This window comes from Gallinula chloropus (assembly GCF_964237585.1).
Source record: "Gallinula chloropus genome assembly, chromosome: 18".
Classification (NCBI taxonomy): Eukaryota; Metazoa; Chordata; class Aves; order Gruiformes; family Rallidae; genus Gallinula; species Gallinula chloropus.
This window is the reverse complement of record NC_140103.1, coordinates 10,858,086-10,878,063: the sequence shown is the minus strand read 5'-3', so window position 1 is coordinate 10,878,063 and position 19,978 is coordinate 10,858,086. Positions and strand designations below refer to the sequence as shown.

At 55.8% G+C, this 19,978-nt stretch overlaps 3 protein-coding genes across 3 annotated transcripts; 2 read left to right on the top strand and 1 right to left on the bottom strand.

Annotated features, from left to right (window-relative positions):
• Nucleotides 1-1,245: 1,245 nt before the first annotated feature.
• On the top strand, nucleotides 1,246-8,580 carry WDR31 (WD repeat domain 31; the record flags this gene model as incomplete). The annotated part of the gene is made up of 9 exons (XM_084272426.1): nucleotides 1,246-1,292; nucleotides 1,615-1,744; nucleotides 2,885-2,959; nucleotides 4,561-4,705; nucleotides 4,789-4,889; nucleotides 5,422-5,489; nucleotides 5,937-6,078; nucleotides 6,780-6,942; nucleotides 8,399-8,580. The coding sequence occupies 9 exons, from the start codon at nucleotides 1,246-1,248 to the stop codon at nucleotides 8,557-8,559; spliced, it is 1,032 nt and encodes a 343-aa protein (XP_084128552.1). The 3' UTR covers nucleotides 8,560-8,580.
• An 862-nt stretch (nucleotides 8,581-9,442) lies between these two features.
• On the bottom strand, nucleotides 9,443-18,169 carry PRPF4 (pre-mRNA splicing tri-snRNP complex factor PRPF4). Its single transcript, XM_084272357.1, has 13 exons — nucleotides 18,058-18,169; nucleotides 17,695-17,881; nucleotides 16,575-16,662; nucleotides 15,293-15,372; nucleotides 14,947-15,040; nucleotides 13,685-13,779; nucleotides 13,336-13,394; nucleotides 12,623-12,746; nucleotides 11,399-11,488; nucleotides 11,007-11,129; nucleotides 10,801-10,908; nucleotides 10,595-10,713; nucleotides 9,443-10,442 (listed from the first exon to the last, which is right to left on the bottom strand). Exons 1-13 carry the CDS (start codon nucleotides 18,098-18,100, stop codon nucleotides 10,249-10,251), a joined length of 1,404 nt encoding a protein of 467 aa, XP_084128483.1. The 5' UTR covers nucleotides 18,101-18,169; the 3' UTR covers nucleotides 9,443-10,248.
• A 694-nt stretch (nucleotides 18,170-18,863) lies between these two features.
• CDC26 (cell division cycle 26) lies at nucleotides 18,864-19,459 on the top strand. Its single transcript, XM_084272399.1, has 2 exons — nucleotides 18,864-18,973; nucleotides 19,053-19,459. Exons 1-2 carry the CDS (start codon nucleotides 18,893-18,895, stop codon nucleotides 19,233-19,235), a joined length of 264 nt encoding a protein of 87 aa, XP_084128525.1. The 5' UTR covers nucleotides 18,864-18,892; the 3' UTR covers nucleotides 19,236-19,459.
• The last annotated feature ends 519 nt before the right edge of the window (nucleotides 19,460-19,978 follow it).

Here is a 19,978-nt window from a genome sequence, read left to right as displayed (position 1 = left end):
GGTCTGACTGGAAGCAGCGAAGGGCTGAATTACCTCTGCCCCTCAGCTGTGAGGTTGCCACTCTCACAGAACATGCGACCTCATGGATAGAACAGGCAGAGATTACCTGGGCATTGCTAATTGCTAATCACAGAGGCCATCAGGGTAAAATTAGAAAGGGAAGGTTCCACAGACCCCCCCCCCCTTCTCGTGCTGTGGTTGGGTTTCAGGGTTTTGAGGGCAGAGCCTTGGGGCAGGTTGGTTTCTTTGCTGAAACAAGCAGGTGGGGTGGGGCTTTCCTGGGGTTTATTAGCAAAATACTACTGACCCAGAAGACGGGAGTGCTAACAGACACCAGGTACAGGCTAAATCCAATTAGTGTGTCTTGAGCTAAGAAGAAGCCAATTACTGAACGTGGCAATTCACTGTCATTGAGACTGGCTTCTGCTCGGTCTGTGACCCAGGAGGGTAAGAGGGAGGGACACTGCCTTGGCCCCAGCCCTGCTCTGCCAAAGGCTCCTGCACCCGGTCAGAGGCTCCTGTGGGTGCTGGCTGTCATGATGCCACTCATGAGGGATGTCCTGGGACGGGGCAGGCTGGACCCAGCCTGGGCAGCAGGAAGATTTTTTGATGAAGGCATCTGGTTTATGAAGATGGTCTGGTCTAGCCTGGACCTGGGGCTGGAGTTTGGACATAGCAGCTGCTGCTCCTCAGCCTATGGAAAGGCCACTTCAAGCTTTATGTTAAGCCAGGCTGGTTTGGTTAAGTTTGGGCTGCCTGAGACTGCAGTTTTCTTGGTCTGATGACACCATCCCACCTGCTGACTGGGCCAACATCAGTCTGAAGGCGTTTGCATTCACCAGAGATCAGGATCTCTGGGCAATACAGAACTGAAGGGCAGGTACTGGAGTAAGAGGAGGTGTGAGGCACTGGAAGGGTTACACACAGTAGCTCCAGCTCTAGGGTGGCCTCACCAAGCCTGGATATTTGTAAAGCTCAGCTGTAAGGTCCCAGTAACCTCATCTCTGAAGTTGGCTCTGCTCCAAGCAGAAACCAGGGACCTCCAGAGCTCCTCTCAGGGGGGAACCTTACTTCCCTTACTCCAAACAAAGCTCAGGTGTAGATAACATGTTATGTGAGGCAGAAACCTCTCTGGATTCCCGGTAACGCTGCCTCTCCTCCCGTGCAGGTCACATCCTGGCAGCAGGTGCCTGTGGTGCTGATGTGACGCTCAGTGCTGCTGGAGCTGTGCTGGGCCGTGGGGCTATGGGGACGCTGCAGAGTAAAATCAGCTTCCACACCTCCAGATACAGGTAAAGCAGGCCCAGATGATCACATCTCAGTTAATGAACCCAGTAATGAGAGTGAGGAGAGGACGGAGCAGAGAGCCCAGCGAGCACATGGTTGGTTTTAGTTTCATTATTGGAGGTATGAAGCAGATTCTCATTTTTGACTGTTGCTTCTTCACTCTGCTGGGCTCCTCTGGGGGACTGAAACCCCAACAGTAGCCAGGCACGTAAACACAGCCAGTGCTGCTGCTCTGGGATGGCTGAGGCACCTGAAGCTCCCAGCTCCAGGCACCTTGGCTGTGCTGTAGAGCTCCCTGCAGCTCCTGACTCTCTCTGCCTGCTGCAGGGCCGATGGCTCCGGGGAGGAGACGGGACCTGTTGGAGCCGTTCAGCGGCACAGCCCTGTGCACACCGATGCTGTCACTTCAGTGGCTGCTCTCCAGCCAGACCTGTGTGTGTCAGGAGGAAGGGATAAGGTGAGGAACCACCTGCCATGGCACACAGAGCAGTCACAGGACAGGAAAATGAGGTTTAGGTGTGAGCTGTGAACATTTCTGTGAGTGGTGGCAACATTCTTAGTTCCTGAATTTAGAAAGAAAAGGTAGGGTTAGAGGGAGGGCATGTTCAATCAGAATCACAGAATCAAAGGGGTTGGAAGGGACCTGGAGAGCTCCTGGGGTCCAACCCCCCTGCCAAAGCAGCTCCCCAGCTCATATTGCACAGGGCGGCGTCCAGACGGGGCTGGAATCTCTCCAGAGATGGAGACTCCACACCCCCTGGGCAGCCTGTCCCAGGGCTCCCTCACCCTCACTGGGGAAAAGTTCTTCCCCATGTTGGTGGGGAACTTCCTATGCTCTGACTTGCAGCCATTGCCCCTTGTCCTGTCCCCACAGACACTGAAAAGGGGCTGCCCATTTCCCCCTGCATCCCATACTGAAGATACTGATAAACATTGATCAGGTTCCCCCTTAGTTTTCTTTTCTCCAGGCTGAACAGCCCCAGCTCCCTCAGCCTTTCCTCACAGGGGAGATGCTCCAGGCCCTTCACCATCTCCGTAGCCTCCTCTGGACTCTCTCCAGGAGATCCCTGTCTTTTTTATCCCCGGGAGCCCAGCACTGGACACAACACTCCAGGTGGGGCCTGACCAGGGCAGAGCAGAGGGGGGAAATCAAATTTTATAACCCCTCTGGAGCTCACCTCACATCAAATGCTGTCACCCAGGCTGGGAATCACTGGGCTGGCCCTTCTTGTAAGTCACGTAGCAGTGGACGGGCTCTAAAGACCTGTATGTGCTGTAGAGCCCCAAACCCGAGGAGCCCCTTCCCTCGGCAGGCCTGGGCCATGCGGGGGTCTCGGTGTAAGGAAGCACAGCGTGCTGCTGCTGCCCTGCTGTGCTGCTGACACCTCTCCCTGCTCCCCTCCCTGCTCCTCTCCCTGCCCCTCTCCCTGCCCCTCTCCCTGCCCCCCTCCCGGCCCCTCTCCCTGCCCCCCTCCCGGCCCCTCTCCCTGCCCCTCTCCCTGCCCCTCTCCCTGCTCCCCTCCCTGCCCCTCTCCCTGCTCCTCACCCTGCCCCTCTCCCTGCTCCTCTCCCTGCCCCTCTCCCTGCTCCCCTGCAGACCGTGGCTGTTTGCAGCTGGAGATCCGGGGCAGCGCTGCGGCGGTTCCTGGGACACGAGCGGGAGGTCACCAAGGTGAGTGACGCCTGCTGGGGCTTGCTGGGCTCTGCTGTACCCCTCAGAAACTGGGGAAGCAGGAGGGACAGAGGGATGCTTTCTCATCCACAGAAGGTTGCCAGGGGTACAGGGAGCGTTGGGTTTTTCCCAGGGTCCCAGCTGGTGCTTCGCTGTCCAGGGAAGCAGCACAGTGGTTGCATCCAGCTCCAGAGCCCTGGACTCGTGCTCATCTTCCCTTCCCAGAGACAATCAGGAAAATTCAGGATGAAGCACCACATCAAGGTGTTGCCTGAGAGCTGCTGTTGATTTTTCCTGGGGGTCTCATTCTGCCAGACCCCTCGTTATTCTACCAGCCAGTGTGAAACACCAGCCAAGTGAGCTGGCAGCAGAGCCTTGAGGCTGGTTGGGTTTGGTTTGTCTTTAGATGGGTTGGAGGTGGCAGCTGAGGCACTGCCAGGCTGACTCCTGCTCCTGCCTCTGCTGGCAGAGGGCTTCCAGAGAACGTTTATCAGTACAGCCAGAGGTGCTTTATGTACATAAAGTCACAGGCAGAGGTGACTTTATATATATAAATCTTTATATCTTTATATATATATATTTATATTCATATAGATATAACGCATCCATGATAGGTGCTTATATATATATACACACATATTATATATATAAAATAATATGTATATATAAGCACCATGGAGTTTTAATATATATGAGTATAAATATATATTTATATATCAATATCTAAAATAAATCTCAATATATGGTTTTATTTTTATATATAATATATCTATACATAAAATTATATTTATATTCTAAATAAAAGTTCTTTTTTATATTTTTATATAATTATCTATTTTTATATACATACATTACATATAATTTATAAAAATATTCATTTTATATATACCTTTATATTTATATCTTTATATATTGATACATAATATTTATCTATTAATAGTATATGTTCTATTTTTATATATGTATAATCTATATATAAATGTTTATAAAAATATAAAGCATCCATGATAGGCACTGATATATATATATATATATATATATATATATATGGACCAGGGGGCTTCCATTTTCCTGCTGACATTGCAAAGCCAACACACTCCTTGGAGAGCAAAGGGGGTGTGTATGTGTGTATATGGGAAGTCCTGCGCTGCGGGTGCTGGAGTGATGGAGGGGCTGTGCTCATCCCAGCACTGGAAGCAGCCCCACGCTCATCACTTGGGTGCTTAGGGAAGTTTGTCTTGTAAAATTAATGGCTTCTGAGAACACCCACCTGCCACCCAGCTCCCTGGGGTGCTGCTAGTGGGTGGCACAGCCTGGCACCCCCACCACGGCCACACTACAGGCTGCAGCACTCACACACAGGCTGAGCTGCCTCCCTGGGCCCCGCCACAGTGTGGTTTGCCCTTGGCTGGGATCTGGCAGGGCAGCAGCAGGAATCACAGTGTGAGCATTGGGCACGGGCACATCCAGCACAGGGAGCAGAGTCTGAGGGTCAGGCTCTCATCAGGCTCGTCTTGGGCTCTGGGGCAGAAGCCGGAGTGGTGTGCACTGCCCGTGCATGGGTGAGGAGGCCAACCAGCTTGTCACCTTGTCCTTGCCAGGTCACCTCTGCCCGTGACTCAAACAGAGTCTTCAGCGCGTCCCGGGACAGGACGGTGATGATGTGGGAGCTTCACGGGGCGTCGGGGCCAAGGCAGCGCTTCCCCGGACACGAGCTGGTTGTTACAGGACTGGCTGTGAGCCCAGGTGAGGGTCAGCACGTCCCCCCACCCCAGGGATTCCTTGGCAACATTGCTGATGCTGGTTTTGACGTGAACTTGTGGTTGCAGATGCCTCCCAGCTGTGCACAGGTTCACGAGACAACACTGTGTGCAAGTGGGACACAGAGACCGGAGAGTGCCTGGGCAGAGCCGCTATCTCCAGGAATCTGGTAGGAGCTGCTGGTTCCTCACATCCTCTCATGGCACCTCACTGCCTGCTTGGTTATTTCACCCTCAAAGCCATGCTCTGAGCTTGGTGCAGCCCCTTGGGGCTCTGCACTGGGGGAGACCAAAGCTCAAGGTTGGTAACTCTGCTCTCCAGGCAACAACAAATCCAGGAGCACAGAGATACCAAGAGACACAGGGCAATCCATCCATGCTCCAGCTAGAGCTGTGTGAAGCACGTTGTGTAGCAGGGGGCTGCATGCTGCTTTGCACCAGCCCAACAGAGAAGCTGGCATGGGTACCATGCCCTGGCCCTGTGGAGCTCCCCTGCCTGCAGATAGCCCCCAGTAGCTGTGCTGGGATTGACCCTGGCAGAGGAGCAGCATTGGTGGGAGGCAGAACAAAAGCTTCATCCAGCATTTCCTGCTCCCAGCCCAGCAGGAGGAGGGAGAGGATGTGTATCTGTGTATCTGCAGGCGAACACCAGCCTGGGCTGCAGGCAGAGACAGGCTCCTGCTCATCCTTCCCTCTCCACAGGTCACACATCTGTGCTGGGTTCCCGGGGAGCCCTACATCCTCCAGACCTCAGAGGATAAAACTGTCAGGTACGTTCTGTGTGTGGCCACAGAGCTGGGAGCTACAGCCTGGGGCACACAGGGATTACAGGCGGTGCCAGGGCTGTTTGCAGTGGTTGTTTGTCCTGACCAGCTGGGTCCCATACCCAGCTAGAAGCCATCGTTCAGCCCATCTGGGTCTTGGAGCATGGTCTATTGCCCAGGGAGGGCAGTGTAGGGGCTCTCCTGGCTGCTTTGAGGGGCAACTGCAGGGAAAAAGGGGAGTTAAAGAGGTCTCAGCACAGCTGAAAGAGGTCTCAGCAGAGAGAAATGCCGGGCTGTGGAGAGAGCGGGGGGAGGCTGGCTTGTGGGTGAGCGAGCAGGGGGCCTGCCTAAGGGGTGACAGCAGGGACAGAGCATGCGAGGGGGTGGCTGGGCACGGAGGGAAGCTCATTGCAGCAGTGGTGCATCAGCATCCCTCTCTCCTGTTCCTCCCAGGCTCTGGGACAGCCGGGAGCTGCAGGTGGCACACACCTTTCCAGCCAAGCGGCACATCCAGACGTGCTGCGACGTGAGCCAGGACGGGCGGTACTGCCTCAGCAGCAGCAGCGGCTCCTCCGGGGAGGGTGCTGAGGCCACTGTGAGTTTGCTGGGCAGCAAATCCTGCTTTTCCTGGGGTTTTTCCTCCAATGTCCACAGCTTACAGCAGAGGGGAGCAGGTCAGTGCTCAAGGATCTGCTTGCTCCCACCGCACTGGACATATGCTGGTGTCACCAGCCAAGGCCAGATCTCCACCTCTTCCTGCCTGTTCGTTTGGGAAGTCCTCTGCTCAGGGAATCTCTGCTCAGGGAAATCTCTGAGCAGATACTCTTCCTGCAGAGAGCACTGGGGTCTTGCTGCAGTAATGGCATTGAGGGGTGCGAGGTTCTTGCAGAAAGCCTTGCAGGGCCCCTTCCTCGAGGGGTTTCCAAGCTGGGGGTTCAGTCCTGCAGGTTCTCAGCCCTGTGTGTGAGCACCAGGAGGATGAGACCATCAGTGCCAGGGAAAGCAGGGCTGAGGACAGGAGCTGGCTGGAGATGGGGTTATCTGCCAGCATGGCCTTACCCCACCTGCTCTAACAGGTGTGGGCACACACTCAGATAATCAATCACCCATAGTGAAACTCCTTCAGGGTTTGAAGCTCTCCAGGACCCTGAGCGTGAGGCAAAGGGGGATGCTGTACTGTGAGGACTGGCCAGGAGCTCTGTATCCAAACCCATCTTCCTTTCATAGTAAACCAGCTCCATGCAGGCGTGGGACAGTAGCAGGGCCCCAGCTCTGAGCGCTGCCTGTCCCCTGCAGCTGTGGGACCTGCGGCAGCCGAGGAGCCGAGTGCGCGAGTACCTCGGGCACTTCCAGACCACGGCGGCCTGTGTTTTCCTCCCGCCGGGCGCAGCTCCCACCCCCGGCATCGCCACCGCCTCCTGCGACCGCACAGTGAAGGTCTGGAACAGAGACACTGGAGGTAAGGGAGGGTCCTGCCCCTCAGTGTGCCTCCCCCCGGGGTAACAAGTCTGCTGCCTTTCCTTCTGTCTCCTGGTGGCAGTGGGAAGGAGGAAACCTGAAAGCTTTAATCTAGGCAAGGGCAGGATGGAGATAAACCCCAGAGCAAACCCAGGGCTCTCCTTGCCCTCCAGCTAGGGATGGTGTTTGGGTACAGGGTAACTAGATGGCTTCTGAAGTACTGAATGAGAGGACTGGTGATAAAAATCGAAAACAAGAGGCCAGTGGGAGTTGTAAGGATGAGAAATGCTGGAGGGCAGAGGGCCAGCCAGCAGCTGCCCTCCCCTTGGTCTCCTCTGGAAGGGGCAGGGTGAGCACTGCAGGGTTAACCCAGCTTGCCAGAGGCCCTTTACCTGCCAAGCCCTGCCACAGCAGCAGGGTGTGGGGGCAGAGCTCTCTTGGAGGCCGTTCAGGTTCACAGCATGGAATGCAGCAGCACCCAGCACTGTTAGACGCTCCCGTGGCCAAGCACCTCTCAAACACAGACACTTAACAGGCCAAAACCAGAAACCCAATGATGCCCCACAGAAAAGCTCTCACCCTGCTTCACTTACCTGTCCTGTCACGGTGCCCATGCGCCCTGAGATGGCTGCAGGGTTGACAGCACCTTTGTTTTGATCCTGCTGCCTTCACAACCAGGCGACCTCTGCAGCCCTCAGCCTTAATTCAGGCACCCTTGGAAGGGTTAAGTCACCGAGAGGGGCTGTCTCCATGCCAATGGCATGTTGGGAATGCCTCCAGGTGAGCCTTACAGCTCTGCCCAGGGGCGTCTGTCTGTCTGTCTGTCTTTGCTTCCTCTCCAGGGACAGGGCAGAGCCTGACCCCAGCCCAGACTCCCATGAGCTGGCCACTGCACTGATCCCAGTGGGGCTTATGGGGGTGGAGAGTCTCTCTTTTGGAGAGCACTTCCCGATCAATGCCTTTAGACACTGGTCTGGGACACCCTCCTTAGTGCAGATGGACATGTGGGCACAGCCAGGAGGTTGGTGCCATCACCTCTCCTACAAAGCCAGGCTGCAAGAGTTGGGCTGGTTCAGCCTGGAGAAGAGAAGGCTCCGGGGAGACCTACTTGCAGCCTACTTAAAGGGTCCTGCAGGAACGTGGGAGAGGGGCTGGTCACCAGGGAAGAGCAGGGATGGGCGATGGCCTCAAGCTGAAGGAGGGCAGGGTTAGGTTAGACATGAGGAGGGAATTCTTCACTCTGAGGTGGTGCCCAGAGAGGCTGTGGGAAACCTGGCAGGGTTCAAGGCTGGGTTGGATGGGGCTTTGGGCACCCTGGGCTGGTAGGGGTGTCCCTGCCCAAGGCCGGGGGTTGGAACTGGATGGGCTTTGAGGTCCCTTCCAACCCAAAGCATTCCCTGGGTCTATGGGCATGTCTCAGCTCAGCAAGCCCAGTGACTCCTCTCCTCCCTTCCCAGCCTGCCTGGCCACCTTGTGCCTTGAGGGATCGGGAGCCCTGTCCTCGCTGGCCGCCTGTGACAGCTCCACACTGCTCTGTGCCAGCTCCAACTCGGGAATCCACGTCCTCCGGCTGAGTGACCACACAGACCTGACACTGGAGGAGGTGGCAGCGTTTTGACCACAGTGACCTTCCCAGCCCAGCCTGCCCTGCCAGGGGATGCCACTCCCTGAGAGCTTCCCCTCCCTGCGCACCAGGAGACTGCGCCCGACTGGGGGCCGGGGCAGTTACGGGTCTGGGGTCATGGGTGGCAGGAAGGCTCTAGAGCTGACAGGAGAAATGCCAAACCCTGGGTGCACTCAGGCCAAGTTCTCCTACTGAAGGAGCTGTGGGTGTTTTATTCACAAAACCTCCACGCAGAGACACTGGGGATGAGGGAGGAGGAGAGAGCAGGGAGAAGATGAGGACAACGCTGAGGGATGGCAGGGCACAGGATAGGGATGCTCAGCCTCCTGCCCTTGCCCCAGCTGAGAGGGGCTGAACATGGCACAACAGAAACCCTGCACTGGGATTTACACCCTGGAACAAACCCTGGACGTAGAAAGGTCATTGGCACCCAAGATTCTGCTCTAAGGCTGCTACAAGGTGGGAGCCTGATGGGCCATCCCAGCTGGGTGGCTGAGAGACCTGTGAAGCTGCCAGGCTGGGACAGGCCCTGCAGCGCTCAGGGCAGGAGCTGCTCCAGAAGGGGCTGAGTGGATGTAGCTGGGTGCCCAGGCTTCTTCTGCATGAGGAGACTGTGATTAAAGATTTGTCTGGGGGGTGCTGGCCTCTTGTCCCACTGTGCTGTCCCTGGGAGTAGGTAAGAGCACAGGGCAGGGGGCAGCTGCTACTGGAGAGGAGAGTTGGGCAAAAAGGAACTTGTGGGGGGGGTTGGTGTGACATGTTCCTCAGCACTCACTCCCCAGGAACAGGGATGGCTCCTGGGGAGATGGAGGGTTCTTTCCCTTTGCTGCTGAAGGTTTCTGACCAAGACAGCAAATAAATCAGAGTGTGTTGTGAAGTACCTGTAATTTCTCCGCTCCTTGGGCAGACTCAGAGCCTGGGGTACACGTTCCAAATGTTTTGATTTTTCCAGAACACATTTGCACAACTTCAGCCTAAAGCACAAAGAACAGGTAAGAAGGTTCCCGGCAGCGCGAGTCGGAACAAGGTGACCTACACTGAAATAGCCACCTTCCTGTCACCTTGGGTAGACAAAAACTTCTACAGGAGGCACCTACGTGGCTTTAAAACCCCCAGTTCCTGAGACAGCTCAAGGATCTACACTGTGAGATGGGCTGAGGAAAGAAAAACATCCCTGGCCTTTGTGTGCGCTCACAGGGGATGTAAAAGGGGCACAGCCCTCAGAAGAGGCAGAACCAGGGCACTACGTCCCTCTGACACTGACAGCTTCTCTCTGAATACAAACTGAGTTTGGAGCCAGGCTGCTACCAAAGGCTCCTGGGCAACGGGAGGGAAGAAGGGTGACAACAGAGGCCGCACCGCACACTGTACCCGAGGGTTTAAAACAGGCTGGAGAGAACCTGCGAGCTTGGAGGGAGGGTGGAGGCAGATGTATCCTCTCTCCAGGTTACAGTGGAAAAGCAGCAGCTGCAGTACAGGAACTGCCCTGTAGAGTGGAAAAACTTCACCCCAACCAAGCCCTGGCAACCACAGCTGCTTCAACACCACCTCAACCCAAGCCCAGCCAGTGACCACAGCTGCTGCGATGCATCCGGCCTGTTTTCATTCCCCTTTAATATAAAACCCCCCAAGTCTCAGTTGAAAGCCAATTAACATCTCCAGTTCACCAGCAGCACCTCTGGGCTACTCTGCTGTCCACAGCTTGAAGGTTCTGTCATAGGAGCAGGTCGCTATCAGCTGCCCATCCAGGGAGATATCCAGCCCCATCACCTTTCCCTCATGCCCAGCCAGGGTTTTCAGAGGGGACCAGCCAGGATGAGTCCAGATCTTCGCTGTGTTGTCGTAAGCGCCCGTGAGCAGGAAGTTCCCGTGATTGGCTGCAACAGAGGATGAGAGAAACAGGACAAGTGAGAACAGCAAATAAACCCGTGACAAATCTCTGCCAACCAGTCCAGGCCTTCCTGACTTGAGGTGCTTTTGAGCCACCTCGGCTCAGGCAAGGTGGGGATAAGGAACAGGAGGTACTCACGTTCAAATTTGACCCCGGTGACCAGGTTCTGATGGGCAGGGATGGTGTAGATGCACTTCCTCTGGCGGAGGTCCCACACCTTGCAAGTGTTGTCACCGCTGCCGGTTGCGACGTGGTACCTGCCCAAAGGTGGGGGGAGGACACGTTGTTGGAGCTGGGGTTTGTACCCATGGCTCCCACGCAAAACACACGAGTTCTCTTCTTACCCATTTGGGGAGAAGTTGACCCCGTAGATCTCCTTCAGGTGGCCTTCCAGAAACATGATACAGCGTCCCGTGCGCAAGTCCCACACCCGGCCAAAAGCATCCAGTCCCCTAGGGAGAGGGAACCCGCACGTCACCCATCAGAGAGCTCAGTGTGCTCAGCCTCCCCTGCAGGAATCACCCCTGCAGCAATCACCCCTCCTACTCACCCAGTCCCAGCCAGGGACCCATCGGTGTGAAAGGCGATGTCGTAGACCCCTTTGCTGTGCCCCTCCTGATGGAGGATCTCTTCCTGGGCTTCCAAGTCCCACAAGCGCCAGGAGTGATCGTAGCTGTGAAAACAAAACCCCTTGTCCAACAGCACGTCTCTCCAAGGGGTGTAACAGGGGACTTCACTCACTCTGTGGGCGTTTTATTCCCAGCTGGAGACCAACAGGGCCTCCCAAGAGGGGCAGAGAAAGGACTCCCAAGGAGTGCTGTTATTTGCACGGCAACAACCCAGCATGTCACCACCAGCCACCCCGTGTCCTGCTGTGGTGCTGGGTCCCCAGCCAGGCAGCTGTTCAGTAACATCTGCACACAAGTAAGCAGCTCTGCGTACCAGGTGGTGCCCAGGAACCGCCCCGACGGGTGCCACATGACGCGGGCCACTCGCATGCTGTGTCCCTCGATATCTGCCACCGGCTCATCGCTGAAAGACAGGAACACAACCCATGGGAGGCTGCTGGGCGGCGGGGGGCTGTAGCTGAGCCGCTGCTGCACACATCACAATCACAGCAGCTGCTAATTAAACACAAGCCAGGCAGGGAAACCAGAGCTGTAGCTAACGACTGAATTTTCTGCCTTTTGTTCACAGGGCCAGAGCTCCAAGTGAAACCCCTTTATCCACCTTCCTGTTGGTTATAAAGTTCTCCTGTGATACTTATTTTCCTGAAAATGAACAAGTGAGAGTGCTTGTTAATAGCACCTGGAAAGCAGCAACAGCAGAAACAAGCTGCAGGCTCCCTGCACAGCAGGGAGTTTTACTGCAGCTACACAGAGCACATCCTGAGCTACCTCAAACCCAGCTATCCTGAAGAGCCACAGGGCCAGCAGGAGAGTGTTTAGTTTAATCTCCCAGCATGGCAGGCAGCAGGTCAGGGGCCTTCAGCTGAGGACCTGAACAGCACTGGGAGCTTCCTTCCAACAGAGCACCTAAAGGGACTAATTAATGACCCGTCCCTTCACACAGGCATGCTTCTGCAATTAGAAACAGTGCCTTTTGAGGATCTCAGAGCTGCCTGCCACCTCCCTGGGTGCTCTGCAGGGCTCCACTTCTCAAACCCAGGAGCTGCCAGAGCTCGGTACCTACACCATGCTCATCTTCACAGGCCTGAGAGGAATGCTGCACGTCTTCCAAAACTACCCTGTGCAACAGAGCCACCTGTTCTCCTGACAGGATGAAGCTGTGGTGCATGGCCATGTGCTTGGCCAGTCCCTCTCCATACCGGGGCTTCCCAGTAGCTCAGACCTTCACTTCCCAACAGCCAAGAGGGGAAATTTTCTCCTAAGTTTAGAGTGAAACAACCTCCAAATCTTCCACCCATCACCCAGAGCAGTTCACCAATGCCCAGCAGCAAGCCTGGCTTGATTCTTTTCAGACTATTTCCCCTCACCTTAATTCCCCTAATCATGGTGATCTCTTTCTGCTGAAGGCCAGGAACTGCACTGGTGTAACTACAAGAAAAGGTTCTATTTGCAGGAGGATGGGAGTGTCCAGCATTTAGTAACACAAAATAAACCCCAACACAACGCAGCAGCTGCCCACATCCAGCACCGTTCTGACCTTTCAAGGCTCCAGAGCTTGACAGATCCATCAGCAGCACAGGAGGCCAGGTTAACATCCTTCTTGTCTAGGGACACGGTGGCTTTGGGATGGAAAACTATTGCTCCTACGTTGGTGCTGTGTCCTAAAGAGAGGGAAAATCCAGACTCACAGGCTGCCACAGACCTCAGAAAAACAACACTTCTTCATTACTAATTAGTCAGGTACCAGCGAACGAGGGTGAAGTCACATTGTAACTACAGACACATCTGTCCTGCAAACAGCTAAACTGCAACCCCAGCACTACCCACTGGAGAGTATCGAACACTGAGGTTTATAACCCTCAGCACACAGTGAAAATTCAACATACCAACCAAGAGATTTGATGTCACATTAGTATCTAGTCAAAGTTGTGAGTGCTGTTCAGAGCTGATCACTGCTGATAAGTGGCCTGGCCCAAAATGCTGTTATTTGGCTCATAATATCTCAAATCAGGTTTTAAAACTAAACAAGAATATCGTTCAGAAACAAGCTGGGGTCTTGGATTTAAGAGAAAGACCAGAACTTCTCTTGATGGTGAGACATGCCCATGTTCCACAAGGCCAGTGATGCTCTTCCTAGGCCAAAGTTTGCCCACAGAACAGCACACTTTGAACCATGGAGTAATTCAGAGATGGGAACTCAGCTCAGAGAGGAACAAAGAACAAAGAATCTCAGCAAGAGCTGCTCTCTACCTCGTAAGGTGTGAACCAGGTTGCAGTCAGGCACGGACCAGAGCTTGCACAATCCACTCCTGTTGAAGACAAGAAGCAGATGTAGCAGGACCATCAAAGAGGAGATCAGAGCTGAGAAACCACACTGGGGGTGTTCTCAACAGGTAAAATACTGATGCGCTTCAGGCGACCAACCATGGGGACTAACGGGCCCAGATTCAAACCCCTGCTAAGCCCTTAAGTGGGGTGCAGAGAGCTCAGAATAGGAAGACAAAGAATTTCCAAGCTCCCACAATTCACTGACCTCCAATAACCCCCCTCTCCATCACCCCCAAGTCTCCCAGCCCCTCAAGCAAAGCTGTAAACATACCAACAGGCCGTGGCCAGGAGTTTGGAATTGGGGCTGAAGTGGCAGTAGGACAGCGGGCGGTCGTCTCCGATCTGGCTGCAGAAGTTATTCAGGGACTGGAAACAGATATGAAGAGAACAATTAATGAGTCAAGTACAAATGACCTAGGGGAAGCCCTGGCCAAAGACTGAGATCAATCAACTTTTTCAAAGGGTAGACAACGGCAGGACAAGGGGGATGGAGTGAAGCTGAAGGAGGGAAGGGTTAGATGAGATAATAGGGGGAAGTTCTTTCCAGAGAGAGTGGTGAGGGGCTGGAACAGGCTGTCCAGACAGGGGGTGGGTGCCCCGTCCCTGGGGGTGTTCAGGGCCAGGTTGGATGGGGCCCTGGGCAACTTTGTGTAGCTGCAGTCCTGGAGGCTGGTGGCCCTGCCTGTGGCAGGGGGTTGGAACTCTGTGATCACTGGGGTCCCCTTCCATTCCCCCATGCCATTCTATGATTCTGTGAAGGAGGCAAATATATACAGGAGATGTCAGAGGCCTCTGGAAAGTCACTTTCAAAGGGAGGAGCTACCTTGGAGCCACTCCAGCTCCAAGCAGGAGGCCCACTGAGCCAGCCTGACCCAGATGGCTGGAAGCCAGCGCAGCCCTGGGGCACAGCTTTGCTCTGAAGGCACCCCCGTGGTACTGGCCCCCAGTAACCCCACAGGCTTGCTTCACAGTGACAGCTCTGACAGGAATCCCAATGGACACAGCCAGAGATGAGGGCAGGCAGTGCGGGGCACTGAGGGGAGAAGCAAACCCTCTGCAGCTAATGCCTCTGGGTGTGAACAGGATTTAGAGAGCAGCACACTGTGCTTGGGCCCTTCTGCTGGCTCAACGTGCTCAAAAAGGGCATCCTGGAGTCACCTAAAACACACTGCACCACTGCCTTGGTTATCATTTCCCTTGGGTTTATGCCCTAGTGACCACTGTGCAGGTGGAAGGAGGTGAGCAGCCCCTTCCCAGCCAGCTAAACCTGTGACAAAGCCAAGACTAAATTCCCTCAGCTTCACAGGCCAGGGGCAAGGCAATGCAGGGACGTCTCTTCCTCCCTCTGAATCCCTAAACAAAGTTAGAAGACGCTTCAGGCACAGCACAGGGTGAGAGAGAAGGAGCAGGAGTGTCAGTGCAGCAAAGCAGGTGCCACGGGGCAGCACCTCTGGGCAGCTGATCTCCTCCTGCTCTCTTTGGAGGACCAGCAAAAGGTCCTGCCGACAGCAGCAGAGCGGATGCCAAACCTACCCGCAGGGATTTGTGTAGCTCCTGTCTCTGCGATGTCCTGGTTGCCTCTGGAATCTCTTTGAGCAGCCGGGCTTCTTCCAGCCTCTTCACTGCCCTGCAAAGAGGAAAAGGGGAGTTCCAAGCCCTCACGTTTTCCCTGCCCAGCTGCTGGAAACAAGCCTCCCCCTTCTTTCCCCAAACAGGGCTAATGCTGCTCACAGAGGACTCAAAGCCCACTGGACTTGCTGACCAAGGACAACATTCCCCATTCCTTTGCTCTCTAATTGCCAGCATGACCCACTGTGGGGTCAGCAGCCAGACTTGAGTGTCTTGCATCCCCCTCCTTGCTTGAGCTGGTTGATCTCACCTGGGGAGCGAGTAGTTAGCAAGCCAGAGCCTCGCTGTTTTCAGGCTGCGCGGCCCCTCGTGGTACCAGGTCTGCTGATACTGTAAGAAAAGGAGCAAAAGAAAAAGCTGCCAGGGCACCGCTCTCCTGGTGACCTCCAGTGACCCCCCTGCACACCCAGGTGCCACCACAGCGCCTGCTCTTACACCTTGCTGTGTTAAGGCCTCTTGTTAATAGTATCTGGATAACTATAAGCCCCAGAAAAGGGGAGTAAGAGACAGGGTGCAGCTCTCTGCCCTACAGATCAGAGCCTGAGGTGCTGCCATTTCACTCAAAAACATTCCCACTGAATGGTAAATCATTTTAGCGACGTACAGCTGATGGTTATGCTCCTTCCCCTGCTGAAATGGAAGCCTGGAGCTGCAGGAGTTGTCCTTATTTCTTACAACAAGCCCCCCAAAAACAGCAAGAAAAAAAATCAACTCAGAGTGGAGACAGAAGCAGAAAGAAAAATCAAAGGCAGAAACAGCTGGGGTAGCAGGAACACAGCTGCTGCTGCCTCTGAGTATGGAGACAGCAATAAAGGTCTTGCTCTACCAAGTAACAGACCAGATGTCTGAACTGTTGGAGAGGGGTCAGAGGAGCCATGAAGATGGTCAGAGGGCTGGAGCAGCTCCCCTATGAAGAGAGGCTGAGGGAGCTGGGCTGGTTCAGCCTGGAGAAGAGAAGGGGGTGGGGGGACCTCATTGCAGCCTTCCAGTCCCTGAAGGGAGCAGAGGAACAGGAGGGGAATCAGCTTGTTAAAAGGGCAGACAATGGCAGGACAAGGGGGATGGAGTGAAGCTAAAGAAAGGAAGGTTTAAATTGGATATTAGGGGGAAGTTTTTTACAGAGAGAGTGGTGAGGAGCTGGAACAGGCTGCCCAAAGAAGGGGTGGGTGCCCTGCCCCTGGGGGTGTTCAAGGCCAGGCTGGATGGAGCCCTGGGGAACCCTGGAGGTTGGTGTCCCTGCCTGTGGCAGGGGTGTTGGAACTCTGTGATCCTTGGGGTCCCTTCCAACCCAGACCAGTCTGGGATTCTATGATCTCCTGGTTTACAAGCTGTACACAGCACGGAATTCAGCCCGCAGGGACAAACACTCCTGATTTAGGTAAAAACATTGCCAGAGTTTTGCTGAAACAGGCAACAAAGCAGCAGCATGAAGAGATGACAGGAGAATCCATGGAGTCCAAGAGTCCTGGGACCCCAATCAGACATCTCAAAGAAACGCATCTACAGCAGCACCAAGACCAAGAGACCGTTACCTCATCCTTGGACTTCTTAGACCTGTCGTCATCTTTCCTGGTCTTTTTTAACGCGTCCGTCCCAACCACCGAAAGGATATTTCTTAATCTGGAAAAAAAACAACCCCCAGGTTAAGCCACATTCACTCAGTGAGTTGTGAGCAAACCCCAGCACCAGTCACTGCCATTCCCTGTTCCTGGGTGGCCTCGTTGAGCTGTAGGGAAGCGTTACCCACTGGGGCACCCCAGCCAGAAGGGACACGTCAGGGATCCGATACACTCGCTATCACAAAACTGTGAGGTACAGGAAATCTGCCTTAACAGTCGCCAGCAGAACTGTACCCCCTCTTTTCCCTCTTACCTAACTCATTCCTACCACACACATCACCACTGGTCAGGCTTAAAGTGGCTTGTGCCAAGGACCTAGTGACTATTCAGCGAGCCACCCTGAAGACATGAGAACATTCCTTCCACATATCCTCCCAGAAGATATCAGGAGGGACACCGGGAGCCATTCACACATCGGACGTGCTGTCATCCACCCTGAAGCATTCCCACAAGCCAGGTGGAAGTTTGTGGCTATGCCAGGGATGACTACAAAAAGGGGGCATCCTGCCATGGAAAGGGGGGAGGGAAGCAACGGAGAACGAACACATGGGGGGACAACCAAGGAAGACACGGAGACATCAAGGGACGTCCCCCCCTCCATCAGACCCAGAGACATTGAAGAATACTGAGTCGGAACACCGTAGCCTCATGGTGGTATATATAGCCCCCCCCACCTCTCTCTCTTCCTCTTTTCCACTCTCTCTCTCCCTCTATCTCTCTTTTCCACCCTTTTCTCTTTCTTCCCTCCTTCCCCTGCAGGTTTGTTGTGGGCCAAATAAAGCAACTTTACCCTTGACCCCGTTTCAAGTCTTAATTCTGTTCTCTGAGAACTGCAAAGAACTGATCATGACAAAACACCTGAGAAACTGGACATCACTCAGGGGTCCAGCCCAGCCGCCCCCAGCCACCCAGAGCCACCTGAGGTTCGGTTGGAACGCAAGGGGGTTTGATCTCTGCCAGACTAAGTCTCGCCCAGGTTGTGGATCGTGACATTAAAGCTGCCCGTTTGCCAGGCTCGGGGCAGACACAGCACCTCTCCCTCCTTTCCGCAGGACCTTCTCCGAAGAGCGTGATGGGCTCCCCGAGCGCCCGCAAACAGGCCTTCACTTCGGAGTCGTCAGTGGAGACGTTGATCTGCCGGGCTCTCTTCCTGCGCTCAAACTCCGCCAGCACCTCCGCCTGCCGCTCGCTCATGTGGTCTTCGAGATCAAAGACCTCCCCTGGGCAAAAAGAAACCCCCAAAACCATCAGGCTGAAAGCAAGGGTTGGACAAGAGATCCTTCTCCACCAGGCAGGTCCGAAGGAAGAGCCAGGCAGCCGCCTTGCTTTCGAATGACAGCCAAGAGTTGATCAGAGCAAGGGGGAAGGGCGGGGAAAGGCGGTTAAACATCCTCACCACTGCTGATGTTGATGTTGCCAGCCTCGATGGCAGCCTTCATCCCTTCTTTTCCCAGCAGCCCTGACTCTCCTTTGGCCAGTCGCTCCCTCTCCTTCTCTTCCAAGCTGCCATAAAAGATGGGGGCTCTCTTGGCTGGAGTGGCATCGCTCTCTTGCTCCGCGGGCTTGCTCTTCGTGGCCTGGAAGGTAATGGCAGGGTTTTAAGCGTGCTTTGGCTGAATAAGGAGCCAAATAAGGTGGGCAAGGAAGCACTGCCCTGCTGGAGAAAGCTCCCAGAGATGCTGAAGGGACCGCGTGGTGTGACTCTGGGGCAGTGGGGTGACACTGAGGGGTAAAACCACACGTTGAGCCATTTGCTCAGCTCCAGGCCGGTGTTTGGCCCCGGCAGCGGAGGGAGGCCGGGCCCGGCCCGCTCGCAGCGGGTCCCCAGGAGGAGCAGCCGGGCCCCGCAGCCTGTGAAAGGGCCTCAAGGCGGGGTCCCGGCCCAGGGGGATGGGGAGGGGGGAGAACGTCCCGCACCGCGGCCTCTGGCGACGGCCCGTCCCGCACGGTCCCATCCCCGAGCCGCCCCCGCACACCCACCTCCGCGGGCGCGGGAGCCCGCACCGGGGCACGGGCAGCAGCTCCGCCGCGCGCTGCCGGTGCTCGTACGGAGGCCATAGCGGCGGAGGGGCCGGGAGGAGCCGAGAGCAGCCCGGGCCGTGCCGTGCGCGGGCTCCGGCGCCTCACAAGCACGTCCGGGGCGCGCGGGGCAGGCCGGGAGCCGGGAGGAGGCGGAGAGCCGGGGCGGGACGGGACGGGCGGGGAGCTGAGGCCGGGCGCTGGCGGGCGCGATGCTGCGTCGGAAGCCGACGCGGCTGGAGCTGAAGCTGGACGACATCGAGGAGTTCGAGAGCATCCGGAAGGACCTGGAGGTGCGAGCGGGACCGGCCGCCGGCGGGAACACCCGCCCCCGGCCGGTGAGCGCCCTGACGCGGCCCCTTTGCCCCGCAGAGCCGCAAGAAGCAGCGGGAGGACGCGGAGGCGGCGGCGGCCGGCGAGGAGGCGGCGGCGGCGGCCATCGCGCTGGGTACCGACCACAAGAGCCGGGAGCAGATCATCAACGACCGCATCGGCTACAAGCCGCAGCCCAAGGCCGGCGGCCGCGCCGCTCACTTCGGCACCTTCGAGTTCTAGCGGCGGGGGCGGCCCCGGCTGCCCGGGACACGGCGGGGGGAGCCGGTTTTGGGGGGATGGGGAGAGGGGGGAGCCGGGAACGGCCCCCCCGGCCCTGGGGTGTTGGTTGCCGGGTCGGGTTTTACAGAGCTTGCCCTGTGAGATGCCCTTTATGGAGCTGGTCCTTATAGAGCTCGTGCCCATGGCATGAACACACCTCGGCCACGTGTCTGGTTTGAAATAAATACGTTTTGGGGAGGGTTTTTTTTTGGTTAAATAATCACAAAGCAGCTTTAAACAGCCGTGGAGACCATACAGGCCTGGGAGGGGAACACCACGACCACCCCCCCACATCCCTGTGTGCGCCTCGGTACAGCGAGGGGCAAAGTGCTGCTTCCCCAGGAGCAGCAAAGGGGCTGAGAAGGCAGCCAGGGGGATGTGTCCAGTTAAACCTTTGGCCCTGCAAGTTGGTTGGTGACCTCACCAAGGAGAAGATGCTGGAGAGCATCTCTGCCACTTTACCAGCCAGTGCAGGTCAAGGCTGGGGAGTTGAAACTCCGGTGCTGCAGGCACTGGCTGCTGGTGCTGGTCTGCCCTTTCTGGAAGGATCTGGAGAGAACCCCATGTCTGCCAGATTTCAGTGGGATGGCTGCACAGCAGCTTCTCAGCACCACAGCCAGGATAGGGTCAGGCCCTTGGCAGGGAATGGCTGCAGCCCTGGTCCTGCCAGGAGCTTGCTCCAGTACAGGCTTCCCACAGGGTCC